General features: G+C 34.8%; 1 protein-coding gene across 1 annotated transcript; it reads right to left on the bottom strand.

Annotated features, from left to right (window-relative positions):
* Positions 1-394: 394 nt before the first annotated feature.
* Positions 395-16211, bottom strand: LOC126815172 (histone acetyltransferase KAT7). The gene is made up of 9 exons (XM_050540729.1): positions 16096-16211; positions 10032-10137; positions 8815-9141; positions 4283-4365; positions 4073-4159; positions 3604-3810; positions 2938-3135; positions 2560-2649; positions 395-556 (listed from the first exon to the last, which is right to left on the bottom strand). Exons 1-9 carry the CDS (start codon positions 16108-16110, stop codon positions 395-397), a joined length of 1275 nt encoding a protein of 424 aa, XP_050396686.1. The 5' UTR covers positions 16111-16211.
* Between the last annotated feature and the right edge of the window lie 18 nt (positions 16212-16229).

Here is a 16229-nt window from a genome sequence, read left to right as displayed (position 1 = left end):
TATTTTCTATTATTAGGTGATTCAATTAGGTTTAACATGGCTCATCTGATAGAATGATAGGGCTTTAGACAAAATATCAAAAGCGGTGTTACAATATAATTTTCATAATATATATCTAAAGATGACACCATATTAATCGTAAGCATATCATCAGATTTTAATAAAACATAAATTTATTACAAAGATGTTATTAGTAACAACTTATTCAGTCCCACTTCCTGTTACATGTATGGTGTAATGAGGATAAAAAAAAATAAGTCGACAATTTTTCTGTAGAGCTGTTGTTGACATACAGCAGTATACATGTAATTATGTGTAGATAATCTATCAACATTTAATGCTAGCTCAGAAACAATATTTTATATATCAGATTCCAGATATAAGTGTGAACAAGTTAAAAATTAAAAATATATACCTTTGAAAAATAACCCACAATATGACAACCACTACTTTCATTTTCAGTCATAACATAAAACAAAAATGGTTCTACATCAAAATATAAAGTTTTATGATCTAAAAATAACTTGGCTAACAGACACAGATTTTGACAGTAAACCTGAAATAAATGAGGAAAAAAACACTTTCATTATCATTTTATCAGGACATGAACAATATTATCAAATTATGTTTCATCAGAAATATACAATATCAATGTCTCAATTTTAGAAACAAAATTCTGACTTCAATACATCTTTGTTTTATTAATACTAATCTAGAAGTGATTAACTAGTCTAAAGAATGAGCCCATTCTTAGCCTAGAAATAGGCTTAAGCTTAGTAAGCTGGTGATCATAGCGACTAAAGGGTTAACAGGCTAATGTCTGTTCCGCCATCTTGAATTACAGAGGTCAAAGTTCAATTGGAGCAAAAATGATATCTACATGTATCTATACCACTTTGCTTTCAAAGCAATGCACAGGTCACAATGGAATACAATTACTGTTTATTAATTAGTGACATTTCGTAATAATTAGGAATACCACAGAATTGTCACCTGTGTATTTCCAGTTCATTAAAACAAATAACATTCAAAGAATGTGAAAGACAAAGTTAAGAAATGCCCTGTTTCCAGGCCTAGCCTACCTCACATAAGAAAACAGACGGGTATACATAAAGTTTGGTTTACACATAGTGAAATAATAATAAAATATTAATATATATGCGTCAATGTTTTTTTTTTCTTCTGCAATATGGCCTTATTTATGTTATTTTGCAACCGAAACCCCTGAATTCCAAATTATGTCTTCATTTGAGAGAGAGAGAGAGATTAACATCCACTCGACAGAAACTAGGTCATTTTGGGACAAACACATGGTTCAATTCTCTGTCATAAGTAAAGATAGGTTGCCAGGCAACGAAACATACACCCATAACAGTTAAATCGTCCAGGCAGTCAACAAGAGTCGTCGCATATTTTTACTTTTTTCGGTAATGAAACATTTGTAATACACTAAAATCTGATTAAGAGCAACAACTCATGAAGTAATTATCAGAAAACCATTAGAATTTGTTTGTTTTTATAAAGTTCTGCCACATGCTAACGTTTTGTATACAAAACTTTTAATATCATGGATTTAGCTGTTCAAGACAAAAATTCATTGAAAATCAATATACTTGTTCGTCTCAAGATCTTAAACTCTGTGTATCAATCTGAAGTCAATCGGATGATAACTTTAGCCTTTAGAGCGTCACAAAGTGATCAAGGGCCATAACTTTGGCAGTAATTATCGGAAATCGTTGAAAATCAACAGGATTCTTCGTCTCATGACCTTAAACACTGTGTATCAATTTAAAGTCTACAGATATTAACTTTGGCCTCTAGAGCGTTCACAAGATTTTGCAAAGTGATCAAGGGCCATAACTCTGGCAGTAATTATCGGAAATCGCTGAAAATAAATAGGCTTCTTCGTCTCATGACCATAAACACTGTGTATAAATTTGAAGTCAATCAGACATTTACTTTGGCCTCTAGAGCGTCCACAAGGTTTTTCAAAGTGATCAAGGGCCATAACTCTGGCAGTAATTATCAGAAATCACTGAAAATCAATAGGCTTCTTCGTCTCATGACCTTAAACACTGTGTATAAATTTAAAGTCAATCGGATATTAACCTAGGCCTCTAGAGCATCCACAAGATTTTTCAAAGTGATCAAGGGCCATAACTCTGGCAATAATTATCGGAAATCGCTGAAAATCAATAAGCTTCTTCGTCTCAAGACCTTAAACACTGTGTATAAATTTAAAGTCAATCAGATATTAACTTTGGCCTCTAGAGCGTCCACAAGCAGTTGGGGACGCCGGACCGACAGACGGACGGGGGTGACGACAATTTACGACCACATTTCAATGTGGGCGTATAAAAATATATAAAAGTAACATATAAAAGAGCTAAGAGTGTATATAACCATGTCAAAATTCTATGAAAACATAATAAAGTCAGCAGGGCGACTATGGTGTTTTCGCCAGTTTTCCTCCGATTGACCTTTGACCTATGTTAAATCGAATATGGTGGCCCCCAATGGCAATTCGTCTATAGTTGAAACTTTCAACATTTTACATACCTTATTTTTCTTTCCATCCACTTCAAACACAGATATATTATTTTTTCTGTATATTTCATCACCAGGAGGATGTCGCCATACACACTTTGCCTATAAGTATTTTCAGGATAGTAATAAACTTTACCTCATTGTACATTGATTGACACATATGAACAATTAAATGTTATAAAGAAATTAATAAGTGCAAACATTCAATCAATCGAGTTGGTGGTCTAAGGGGAGATAATATGAAGTCAAGGTGACAAAATAGAGTTAGCTCCCTTTAATACTTTCTCTCAACACCATTTACATGTAGATACTGTCAGTTTGGACAAATTATCTTTAGAAATCATTCTGTATCTGCATCATTTAATAACGATAATTAAACAAGAACCTTACCATGTGTCGTCTGAGAATAGTTGCCGTTCTCATATATTTCAAACAAAATTCACACAGATAAATCTTTGTAAGACGAGCATACTCATCTGGATATGGGGAAGAATACCAGGTTTCTACCTCCCAGCGACCGATCTCTAATTTTTTAATTCTATACTCCTGCAGATCTGATTTTTGATAATGCTGTGTCATTTCATGTTCCTGAAAAAGTCAACAGTAGGTTGTAAATATTTCTGTTTTTAAAACAATTAGAAAGTAATGAAATGGGGTTTAATGTCCTATTGAAGGTGGTCAAGATATTTAGAACAACTTAAAGGCATTGAACTTCAATGATTGAAGTATGTAAAATAAATTTCACTATTTTTATGTATATTATCAGGGATTATTCATACATTGTTTATATTAAATTATTAAATATAACTTAAAAGAGTAATATAAGAGTGTTATATAAGAGTATAATATTACAATTGAGACCTTATATTGCATTTCAAAAGGGCTTTTTCTATGACCAACTGAAAAATGCCTAACAAGAACTGTATCCTGTATGTTTACAAGAGAAATTTTGGATGGACCAATGGTCTCCAGTAACAATAAAATAAATCCACATTAAATGTGAGCATATAAAAAGTCACTGTTGGATGATGAACAGAAATAAACTGTAAATCTTACAAGTCTCTCACTAGCTTTAGCCTGCGCTTCTCTAAATAACTCTAAATCATAATCTGAAGCTAATCCATTCATCAGTGGTTCTTTAGTTGTTCCATGTTTTTGACGATGTTTTATGTGCTTTTCTTTAACATCTTCTGTTAGTTCTGGTTGTCTACGTCTGATTGAGTTAACCCGATCTAATCTACTCTTCTGTTCATCATTCAGTACCTTAAAAAGATTGATCAAGGAGTTAAGTCTGTTGTGAATCATCCCTCAAATAGAAATTTTGCTCGTTTATTATTAAAAACCATGACATGATAAGGTTTGTGATGTATCTAAGAATTTTATTCAGATATATTGTAGCTAAGCACCACAAACAAAAAAACTTTTGATAAACATGAGTTAAGGTTATTTTTATAACAGAACTTCAACAAATAAAAGCATATATTTAGAAAGATTCAAACAGTTAATCCATCACTAAAATACTTACTGGACGTCTCATATCTCTTCTTTCATTTAAAACAGCTACAATCTTTTTCCTTTCTTCCATTTTATTTTGACGATCATCAAATTTCTTCTACAAAATAAAAGTAAGGTAACATATTTGAATTATTAAATACATGATGCTGTATCATTGCTCATTTAAAACCTTTACATTTATTTATTTTTTAGCTTTTATCATTAAGTTTATAAATCTTACCCGACATTCATCAGCTGTTGTATTATGGTATAGAGGACAGGATGTCAGAGTTCGATGACGATCATGGCGTCCACTTAAATGACCTTAAAAAAAAAAAATCAATATAAGTATGCGGAACAGTACAGACCTAGACTTAAACTAAATCCCTACATTCAGAGATATTTCTCTAGTTAACACACTATCAGAAATAAATGACAAATTGTATCAATATTTTGATTGTTTCTAAATTTAGTTAAACTGTCAATGATAAAACCTAGAAAATTTGTATAAACACGGAAAATATATATGTTGCAAGTTATCTTCAACACTGTATACAAAAGCATTTTCTTTAGGCTGTATTCTAAATGCTAATGACAGCTTATCATTGATTAAATGTTCTAAAGTAGGGTGACCCGTGCAGTCTACAGAAAGTTGGTCTCGACACGGCTGACTCTCTTTGAGTCGATAAATAGCCATGGCACATGCAATTCTCTACAAATATATCAACTATTACAGCCGTAAAAAATCTATTGTTGACGATTTTGAATAGCAGTAAAATTTAGCTTCTTGGTTATTACAGCAGCTTTAGAAATTACGTTTGTTTTATTTTTTAAATTGCTTTATCATTAACTGTACTGTTAAGAGCGGCATCTTTTGGTTTAGTACAAATAATATCTCTGAATCACTTTCGTTAGCAGGAACATGATACTAGCAGTAGTTTCATTTTACTTTTACAAGTTTCTTAAAACAATTGTTGAGTTGGCTAAAGTGCTTATTTCTAAATTCAATTTCTTGTTCTAGATTTCTGTTGTTTCGTAAAAAAGTAATCTTGTTTATCCCGACCTGTCAATCAGACGTAGAATGGTCGATAGACTGGTTAAGCGTAAGGATGTAAACGGTTACTCGGTTGACCGGTTACGGTTCGGTTCGACAAGGTGACCGGTTCGATATTCCCTTGACCGTTACTCGCTCTATATAAAATGTCAGGTATATCCACTAGTAGTACACTAGCATTAACCAACACTCGCTTGTTCATATTGCACGTTGATACAAAACTTTCCCGGTTATAAAACGACCGTATTCACTGCTCGAAAACGTAGTAGAAAAATCATGCCGTGAACAAAGTATCTTTCGTCTCTCTTGCACGTGGCCAAATGCTATAATCTTTTTGTCGTTTCATTGGCTCGATGGGGTCACGTGTTCAGTCACGTGTGGTAAACACAAGAATTAATTTTGTAGTAGCGTTCGTAGTATTTTAATAAAAACAAAACAGGCTTTTAATACAGCAATATTTATAAATATAAATTTAAGGGAATAATGGCTACTACAAAAGACGAAAACCGTTCACCAGTGTGGAAATATTTTGAATTAGCCGATAACAAGAAGAAGACAAAATGCACATTATGTGGAACGCTATTGGCCTATTCTAGCGGTACGTCAACCATGCGGAATCATTTGAAAAATATCCATCATAAATCAATAAATATCGGTACCGGTACTACAAATATTACGGATGCCGGTAAGATAAATAGTTCGACGACACAACCTAGCATATCTTGTTTCACAAGTAAAAAACTCTTACCAGTAAGAACTAATTATATAAATAAAAAGCTTGCGCTCATGTGCGCTAGGGATATACGTCCCGTTAGTATTGTAGAAGGGGTGGGGTTCCGAGAGTATTCGGCTGCCCTGAATCCAGATTTTCAAATGCCATGTAGGGCTACAATAAGTAAACATATCGAATCTATATATGAAGAAACAAAGAAAGATGTTGTAAATAAAATTAAAGATGTCGATGTTTCACTTACGTCCGACATGGACCAGTTTGACTAACACTAGTTACATCAGTTTAACCGCACATTTTATTTGTGAAAACTCGTGGAAAATGTGTAATACTTTGCTTGCTACCCGTGCTATAGAAGACCACCATACAGGGATGAATATTTCTAAAGTTATAAAAGATTTGATAAATGAATTTCAGATTAAAAGCGTCGTTTCCCTAGTTACCGATAATGCCGCAAATATGAAGGTGGCGGCAAGAGAATCTGGTCTCGCCCACACTGGGTGTTTCGCCCACACTTTACAGTTGGCAATAACTGATGGGTTAAAGCTGCAGGCTATTGCTAGGGTCATCGGTGCGGCCCGGAAACTTGTTAGCCATTTTAACCATTCCGTTTTAGCCACAGAAGCGCTACGTAAGGCCCAGGGTGATCATCCCCTAAAACTAATCCAGGACGTTGCCACGCGCTGGAATTCCACGTATATGATGTTAGAGCGACTTCTCAAATTAAGGATTCCCGTGTATTCAGTAATTTTTGACGACTCTGTTACAAAAATATCAGATCGTATTGCCCTTGATTTAAAGGACTCGTTTTGGAAAGTAATTGAAGATTTGGTACCGATACTGGAGCCGTTAGCCGACGCCACGGAGATCTTGGCAACAGAAAAAGTACCATCATCTAGCGGTGTACATGTCTTGTTGGCTGGTCTTTTTGAACGCGATTTACCTGGTAATGATTGTGACTCAAATCTCGTATTAGAGTTAAAAAGTGTCATTAAAAATGGCCTTGTCAAACGACTGGATATTAATACGGATGGACTTCCCAATGACGTTGGTCTACTTTCACCATTAATGCTCTCAACAGCCCTGGATCCACGGTACAAATCTCTGAGATTTTTAGCAGAAAACCAGAGAATTTTGATTTGGGACAAAATTGAGCTTCTTTTAACTGAATTAAATAAGTCCGACAATAGTACTCCTGCCGACCCGCAATTACACAATACAGTGATTGATGATCTAGCACCGGTGGCGAAAAAGAGTCGAGTTTTTGATTATTTGACGGGCGATATAGGCCCTTCCTCAAGTGGCGTTGACAATATAGCATCAGAACTAACAGAATTTAAAAATGCCTTAGTGCGAATTTCTGACCCTTTAGAGTGGTGGCGCCTGAATGAATCAAATTTCCCCAATATTGCTAAGCTGGCATACAAGTATTTATCAATTCCCGCAACATCTGTCCCGAGCGAACGTACGTTTAGTGCAGCAGGCAGAACCGTGACTAAACACAGATCTAATTTGTTACCAGAGAATGTGGACAAGTTGCTATTTTTGAATAAAAATCACGAATTTTGACTGTTCCAATAAGTTTAGGACTATACCACACAGACTAAACGTGAACATAAAATCTATTAACAGGCTAAGTAGGCCTATAATTTGTAATTTTTTTTCACGTGCTTCGAGTTTAATCTGGTGGTCATAACTAATCGTTTTAAAAAACGTTTTAGAATTTGTTGTTTTAGTGTTACGATTTAAATAAATTCATATTTGTTACTGTAGTTCACTTTGGTTTTTTTCAACTACGATTTTTATAGAAAGTGGGCGGGTCATTATTTTTTTTTATATTCAAAGAATCATGACAAGCGAGTCTGCCATGCTCTGTCCGTAAAAACATAGTTTCGATTTGGTGTGATTTGTCTCTACAGTTAATAATACCCGCCATTAATCATTAGATTCCCCACCAGTTGTACGCATACTATAATAATGTTTTCACCTAATGTAAAGTGTGCGTGATCTATTAAGACTCCCCAGAAAAGAGCGACGTCTTGCGTTGTATGTTCGGACTGGGTAATCTTGACTACAAATTCACTTTTGACTGCGTATGAATATAAACGTAATGCCGTGCGCGCGAATAAAGACGCCGAACTAAATATATTATTGGATTACATTCCAATATTGCACATTGAGATGGAGGTAGGTTGGGGCCTTAGAATATTCCTATATTCATAACAGGTTGAACACTAAAAATATCTAATTATTTTTCCGATCTGTCAGTCACACAACGTTCGGCATCATGTGATATCGGGGCGAGTGACAACCACGTGGTAGCATACCGTTGTATTACCGGTACATCATGTCAATGTTTCTTTCGGTGAAATTTGAATGAAATCGAAAATAAGCTGCAATAAATAAACTCTTCTTATAACTTAGGACCTTATAATTTATATTTAAAATGAAGTTAAACAGTGTGAAAAGTAAACTTTAATGTTGTTTTGTACGGTACCGACAATTAATAACTCTTACCGACAATTAATTAACTATACACAAATTGAATCGGTTGACCGGTCACGGTCGGTTTTTTGCCCATCAGTTAACCGGTTCAAATTTTTTTGACTCGTTACATCCTTAGTTAAGCGAGACTAATTTCAAAACAAGGGCACGTAATCTATCTTTTACTCAAAAGTGTCTGGATGTTATGGACGACACTTGGAACCAGTTTCAGTCTATTATTTATAGATGATTAAATAGTCATAGCTTATTAAGTACATCATGATCGTTCATTTAGTGACTATAATTGTGTGAAACTGATTTGAGGCTTGGCATATATAAATATTGTGGCGTAATTGTCGAGATATTTGGAGATATTTATTTATGGTGGGTCACCCTATCTAAAGTCTTCTTAGCCTAAGCCTACATGTAAAATAATACTTTTTTCTTCATTTCTTATACCCAAGTTTTACAATGCTACATATACTTCTTTTTAAAAGTATTTTACCTTTAGAATCACATCCTGGTAGAGGACATCGAGCTGAAGATTCATCATAATTAGTTTGAGGAATAGATCGTTTCTCATTTAATGCCCAGTCAAGATGATCTATATTATCATCATCATTTTGAGTATTTGTTGTAATGATATTATTACTAGCTGCTTGGACTAAATTCTCTCGATCAGACGCCCGTGTATTGGCTCTTTTCTTTGGCGTTACCCGTTCCTTTTTTGTTTGTTTCTCAGGAACTTCTTTTGTCGAGTGATCAGTGTCTGAATCTGAATGTGATACTGGCTCATGTCTTCTCTTAGGTGGTGAGCGAGTTGGAGATTGCACTGAAATAGAAAGAATATTTTAAGCTTAAAGAGAGTATGACTAAAAAGTCTGTCTAAAAATACAAAATAATGTAATATGTGAGTATATGAAGTAATTTACATTCACTTTAAATTATAATTTCTAATCAATTTTCTTCAGTAAAATACCCAAAGAGTCCAAATTCAACGACAATCTTTTGCGCCTGCTTAGTCCATTCTACACAGAATATTTTGTTATTATTCTTTCGTTTGTGAATCAGCCATATTAAATTACTTTTGAATTGTCTTTTGGGATGTTTTTCTATTTACTACAAATGGCACTCGAAACCATTACCTAGTCCTATCTCCATAGAGCATGGTATACAACGTCCATGTACTGATTTTAAAATGTGCATTGGGTCTTAGTTATTGGATATTAGGATCCAATATTTTCACAGTAACAAAATCAATATTGATTGAATTGAACCAATATTGAATTCTAATTTGTGTTTTTAATTTCGAAAATTATTAATCATATTGTGGTAGAGGTTTAGCTCCTTTAATTCATATACATGTACTGATCTAATAAATAGGCCTCATTATTGTAGCTGATAACTATATTGTAATATCTATTAAACCCAATTATTCGAATGATGACTGTCCTCAAAAAGATAATTACAATACATAGGCCTACATGTACAGTTTGCAGAATGCGGTATATTTTCACATTCATTAAAATTCTGTGGTATACTGACAATGGATTTACAAAAAAATTGCAAAACATGTCACAATATTACACAGCCTTAGTCGAAAGGCACAGTGAATTATAACAACATTTTGTTAAGCCTCTGGCATTAAGTTACGAAATCGACTTTCACCACGTCTGGTAGAGGGTATCTGCATGTACAGTATATGCGGTTTATTTGTTTTACCTGTAAGATGTGAACGACGAGTTACACGAATAATCTTCTCATCTTCACTTTCTGCAGCCACAGCAGATACATCACTCTCTTCTGATGCAGTTTCAGTTATCTTTCTCTAAAAAAATACAGAAATATAATTATAAATTTCTGCAGTACCAAAATAAATAGTAAGCTTATGTGTGCAGGTTTAATATTCCAGTGAAACAGAAAATTCACTTTTGATAAATAGTTAAGTCAATGCAAAACAACCCCTAACATGTACTGTTTTTTTCTTTGTGAAGTCAACTGTCAAAAATCTTGTCTTGTATACTCTGTGGTAAGACCTCTTTGACAAAGAATCAGGGGGCGTACATAAAGATTTTGTTTGGGGGGGGGTGTTTAGCAAAAATGCGACCGACTGATGCACGGCCATAATATGAGTGACGCAGTCAGGGGCCGAGCACCACAGATGATAGTTTTCTAGGGGCCAGTAACTGAATGTCAACAAAATACTGGCTATAACACTGGGAGTCTCGGTAGAACATAGATCGTATTGCCTATAGTTGTTCGCCGATTGATATCTCGTCGGAAAGCAGTTGACATAAAGTATTTGTCATATAATATGATGATTGTAATTGATTTTGTAATTAAATTTATGTGAACCTTAGGGGCAGTGGCTATAACACTGAGCAACCTGAGAAAATTTGAAAAATTGAACCAATATCCGGGCACTTGAGGTCATTGCTAGGAGTCAATGGTAGGGTGACCCACCATAAATAAATATCTCCATATATCTCGACAATTACGCCACAATATTTATATATATGCCAAGCCTCAAATCAGTTTCACACAATTATAGTTACTAAATAAACGATCATGTTGTACTTAATAAGTTATGACCATTAATCATCTATAAATAATAGACTGAAAACTGGTTCCAAGTGTCGTCCATAACATCCAGACACTTTTGAGTAAAAGATAGGTTACGTGCCCTTGTTTTGAAATTAGTCTCGCTTAACCAGCCTATCGACCATTCTACGTCTGATTGACAGGTCGGGATAATCAAGACTACTTTTTTACGAAACATAACAGAAAGCTAGAACAAGAAATTGAATTTAGAAATAAGCACGTTAGGTAGCTCAACAATCGTTTTAAGAAGCTTGTAAAAGTAAAATGAAACTACTGCTAGTATCATGTTCCTGTCTAACCCGAGTGTTTCAGAGATATTATTTGTACTAAACCAAAAGATGCCGCTCTTAACGGTACAGTTAATGATAAAGCGATTTAAAACATGAAACGAACGTAATTTCTAAATCTGCTGTAATAACCAAGATGCTTAATTTTACTGCTATTCAAAATCGTCAACAATAAATTTTTTACGGCTGTAATAGTTGATAGATTTGTAGAGAATTGCACGTGCCATGGCTATTTATAGTATCATACTGTCAGAAAGTTGGTCTCGGCACGGCGAATGTGCACGCTTCAGTGGTAGTCTCAAACTATCAGCGGTGGACTGTATTTCTGTAGAGTGCATGGGTCACCCTATCAATGGGACAGAATCTCGAAATCTGCCCCTGTCAATTCCGCCTGTTTTGTCAGAGTTGTCAGAACATTTGTACCCACGCACCAGTGGTACTACTAACTGGGCAGTTCACTATAATCGTGAATATGACAGTGTTGGGGCAGTATAAGACCAAGGAGGAGTGGAAGAATGATGCCATAATGGAATCTAGCAGCGCAGGCGCGAAAAAATGTCAGATATGTAACTGACCTTTTAATTTTTGGGGACTGGGTCTGAAAAATTATAGTCAATGTCATGACAAATGGGATCAAATTCTCCTTAACGAGAGGATAAGAAATGGGACAGAATCTTGAGGCCCATCCATCAATTTCGCCTATTTTGAGAGAGTAGAAATAACAATAATACAGTCTGTCGCCCCACTCACTAGTGGTACTACTAACAGGGCGATTCAATGTAACTGTGAATATGATAGTGATGAGAGTGTACAGTGTATAAGACAGAGGAGTTGAAGAATAATGATACAATAGAATTGAGCGTCGTAGACGCGAAAACAATTTAGATTATGTAACTGAGCTTTTAATTTTTTGGGACTGGGCCTGAAGGGACTTTGTCTCACAGGAGTGCTTACTTGGTCTCTGAAATGCCATTTACTGGACTTTGGGATCTGGGAAAAAGTTTTGCAGAATTCTGATGGTCAGAAAATACTTACAACATGAGTAAAATACGTTTTAAGTTCTACTGGGATCAAAAGCTCTCTCAATTTCTTAGACCAACATACTCATAACAGGGAATTTTTTTTTTTTCAAACATGAAAAGTTGACTAGGTTATTTTATACTATACCATTGCAATTTAGGTGCACGCAATTCACACAAAAATTTTCCTTTCTATTTCATTATTTCATTTAGTCTGAGAACGACTGCAGAGAGCATTTATTTTGAGACCGACTACATGTATGTGACATAAGAAATTTAGGTGCACATACATGTACATGTATATTAAGTATTTGAGGTTTTTCCCTTCTATTCTGCGTTATTTGTTTACCTCATTAATTTATTTCGTCAGTCGCTGATGCATAATTTTGAGACCGACTGCAGTGACCGTACTTATTTTGAGACCGACTATTTTTCTCCCTGGGGGAATTTTTTTTTCTTAGACCAACTCACAACAGAATAAGGGTAAAAAAAATATTTTTTTCAAACATGATTTGACAAGATTATTTTATACTAAAGTTTTGGGTGAGCAGCATAATGTATGCAATTTAGGTGCACAGATTCACGCAAATACTTAAAATTTGGGATTTTTCCATCTATTTTGGCATTGTTTGTATAAAATTCAATGAGCACTTATTTTGAGATTGACTGCACTTACTTTGCGACCGATTGCATTTATTTTGCGACCGACTATTTTTCTCCCTGGGGTGAATATTTTTTACTTAGACCAACTCACAACAGAATAAGGGTAAATAAAAAACCATTTTTTCAAACATGATAAGTTGACAAGGTTATTTTATACTGAAGTTTTGGGTGAGTAGCGTGACGTATGCTATTTAGGTGCACGGATTCATGCAAATACATAAAATTAGGGATTTTTCCTTCTATTCTGGCATTGTTTGTATTAATTCTGTGAGCACTTATTTTGAGATCGACTGCACTTATTTTGTGACCGATTGCATTTAGTTTTCTCCCTGGGTGATTTTTTTTTTACTTAGACCAACTCACAACAGAATAAGGGTAAAAAAACAGTTTTTCAAACATGATAAGCGTGAGTGCATGATGTATGCAATTTAGGTGCACGGATTCATGCAAATACACAAAAATTTGGGATTTTTCCTTCTATTTTGGCATTGTTTGTATTAATATAGTGAGCACTTATTTTTAGATTGACTGCACTTATTTTGCTACCGACTGCATTTATTTTGCGACCGACTGCATCTTTTTTGCGACCGACTATTCTTTTCGCTACCCCCCCCACACACACTCATTTACGCCCCTGCAAAGAATTACATGTACATGTATTCATCAATGTGAATAAGTTTCCTTGTACATTAGGGGTGCAATTTTTATCTTAAAAATAAACAATTTTGGTTGTGCAATCGTCATTATCGTACAGTATTAGTTAATTTCTATGTGTCTTTTGTATGGCGACTCGGCTGTTCTGGCCTGTTTTATATTAGGATGGAAGACTATGTACCGCAGGCCACGAAATTTCAAATTTTGGCGTAACCAGAAAAATGGTTGCGGGTTTATGCTCTGCGTAACCATTTTCTTTGGTTACGCCAGACGACCATTGCGTAACCAATTGGTTACATAAAATGGTTGCATTGTTTTCATGTTTTATCCAGATTTAAATGGTGCTATTATTCATTTCCACTTGCAGTGAATGTATTTTTTAAAGAAATAACTTGACTAACTTTATTCTTTTATATTTAATATTACATTGTATATTAGGTTAATTGTTAATGACTTTAATCCCACGGTGTCCCCATTTAAACAATAAAACATTAGAAAAAAAATGTTCCACTTCACTAAATCCCTACATTTTAATAATGAGGGGAATCGGTTCCAAAAATTACTAATCGATTTTCGTTTTTATATCATATCTGACCTTCAAAAACCAGGAATGGTAGCTACCACATTGTTTTCTGTCACTGAAGACTACATGCGTACTTTATATTACACTTGTCACTTGCAATCATTCATCAAGCACGTAGCATGAGATAGCCTCACTCATACATGTACATGTAGGTATAGCGACTGATTGACAAACAGTATTTATTATAAACCTCAGCACTCTATACACAAAGTCTCAAAAGGAAACAGAATAGTTTGATGTCATGAAATAATATTAAAATAGACAGGAGAGTAAAATCGTTTACATTATCACTCGAGCGATGCCGGGGGGGGGGGGTAGGGGGGGGGGAGGGGGTCAAAGTTGACGACATACATACGGGTCATTGGTACTACAGCATGGCTATAGTGAAAACTGAAAGGAACACGTGTAGTAAATTCTTTGGAAATATAGCCGACATGTTAAATAGTCAAACTCATTTCTCATTTTGTGTTTGAAAATCCAAAGGTACGCTTTCAAAATTTATGGCATAACTAATCATTTAAAGAATAAGGAGTGAGGGGCATTTTTAAATCAACGTGCTTGCAAATGGTCAACAGCCTACGTGGTGTCAAAATATGTGATCTGTCAAAGTACTGGTAAGATGGAGAAATGAAATGCCAAGAATGAATGAATGGAGTTTGTGCTATAATACAAATAATTTAGACCCGTGTCACAAGTCATCCTGTATAAAAACTGATCAAATGTGAATAAATCTGTTAATGAAATTTGTTAACGTAGCCGATATTTCAATTTGCATAACCATGGTATCGTTCGCGTGAAATTTCATGGCCTGGTACCAGTACTGTAGAAATAGTAGCTTTTAGTATGTTATGTAGTACTACAGTCTACAGTAGCGATGTCATCATATATCATGGTTGTAATTAGTTCAGGAACCGTCCTATTGAATCCTTGACGAAAAAGAATTGGGCCCCAATTGAACGTATAGGTAGAGTGTAATGAGACCTACATTTTCAGAGCTGAACTAGGTTATAATGTATCATCAGGAACTATTTTTTCAAGGTATTGTGTAGTTCATCTCTGAACGTAGGTCTCATTACACTCGGCCTGTACGTTCAGGGACTGTCCTATTGAATCCTTGTCGATAATCTAATCGCTTCCCAGTCAATTTTACTGGGCAACTTTTTACTGCTAAACGGTCACTTGTCGGTCCCTCCCTGTGAACGCCTGAACAATATAAATGAACATCTTGCTTACCTCGCTAGAACCAGTATGAGCGACACAACACGCTGTTAAAAAATACCGACTTGGCGGACTTCATTTAATGATTGAAAGGGTAACGCACAAATTTACGAACTTGGCCATATAAGATGAAACGAAATTTACAGGGACTGACACGCGACCGTTTAGCGGTAAAAAGTTGCCCAGTAAAATTGACTGGGAAGCGATTAAATTATCGACATGGATTCAATAGGACAGTCCCTGAACGTCCAGGGCGAGTGTAATGAATATGAGAATGAACTAGATCTTCTGGAGACTTTGAATTTGATGTTGCATGATATCATTCATATGCGTAAATGTAGTTAATGTCATAGATTCAATATTGTCTCTTTTTTTAAAATTTAGCTTCTTACTACTGGAACTTATATAGACATAAGGCATGTCAGTCTTTTAGAAAAAGATATTTCCCGGTATTTGAAGTGAATACATTACAACATTCTTGAATTATCTGAACCTATTGAAAGGGAATAAAAATCATAATGCAGTAAATATTTTGTAATTTTTTGAATGATAACACCATTTGCTGTATTTGAATTGGTATTATATCTAAGATTATTACTGCAATATTTTGGGGGGATTGTTTGACCGGGATTCTAAAAAGAAATACTTGGCTGTTTCCCGTTTGACTGAGTGTTCGGCCTGGCTAGTACATGATTTTAAAAACAACAATAATATAGATATTACTTATTGGTGTCAGGAAAATATTAATGGATACTACTAACCTTACGTCTGGGCATGATAATAACTGAATTATCCTGTTGAATATTTATAAATATCACAAACAAATAAACACAGAAAAAAACAAAAATATTTCCGCTCAATCGCGGTAAATTTGTACTTCCGGTGTCTGAGCTAA

Source organism: Patella vulgata, chromosome 3 (assembly GCF_932274485.2).
Source record: "Patella vulgata chromosome 3, xgPatVulg1.2, whole genome shotgun sequence".
Taxonomy (NCBI): Eukaryota; Metazoa; Mollusca; class Gastropoda; family Patellidae; genus Patella; species Patella vulgata.
Note: the sequence above shows the minus strand (reverse complement) of the source record. Positions and strands in the feature narration are given on the sequence as shown.

What these genes read in the sequence shown, in the direction of transcription:
- LOC126815172 (XM_050540729.1), bottom strand. An exon ending in TCGTCGTTCACATCTTACAG is followed by an intron (nt 9,142 to 10,031) that starts GTAAAACAAATA and finishes TTTCTATTTCAG; the next exon opens with TGCAATCTCCAACTCGCTCA. An exon ending in CAACAGCTGATGAATGTCGG is followed by an intron (nt 4,160 to 4,282) that starts GTAAGATTTATA and finishes TTTATTTTGTAG; the next exon opens with AAGAAATTTGATGATCGTCA.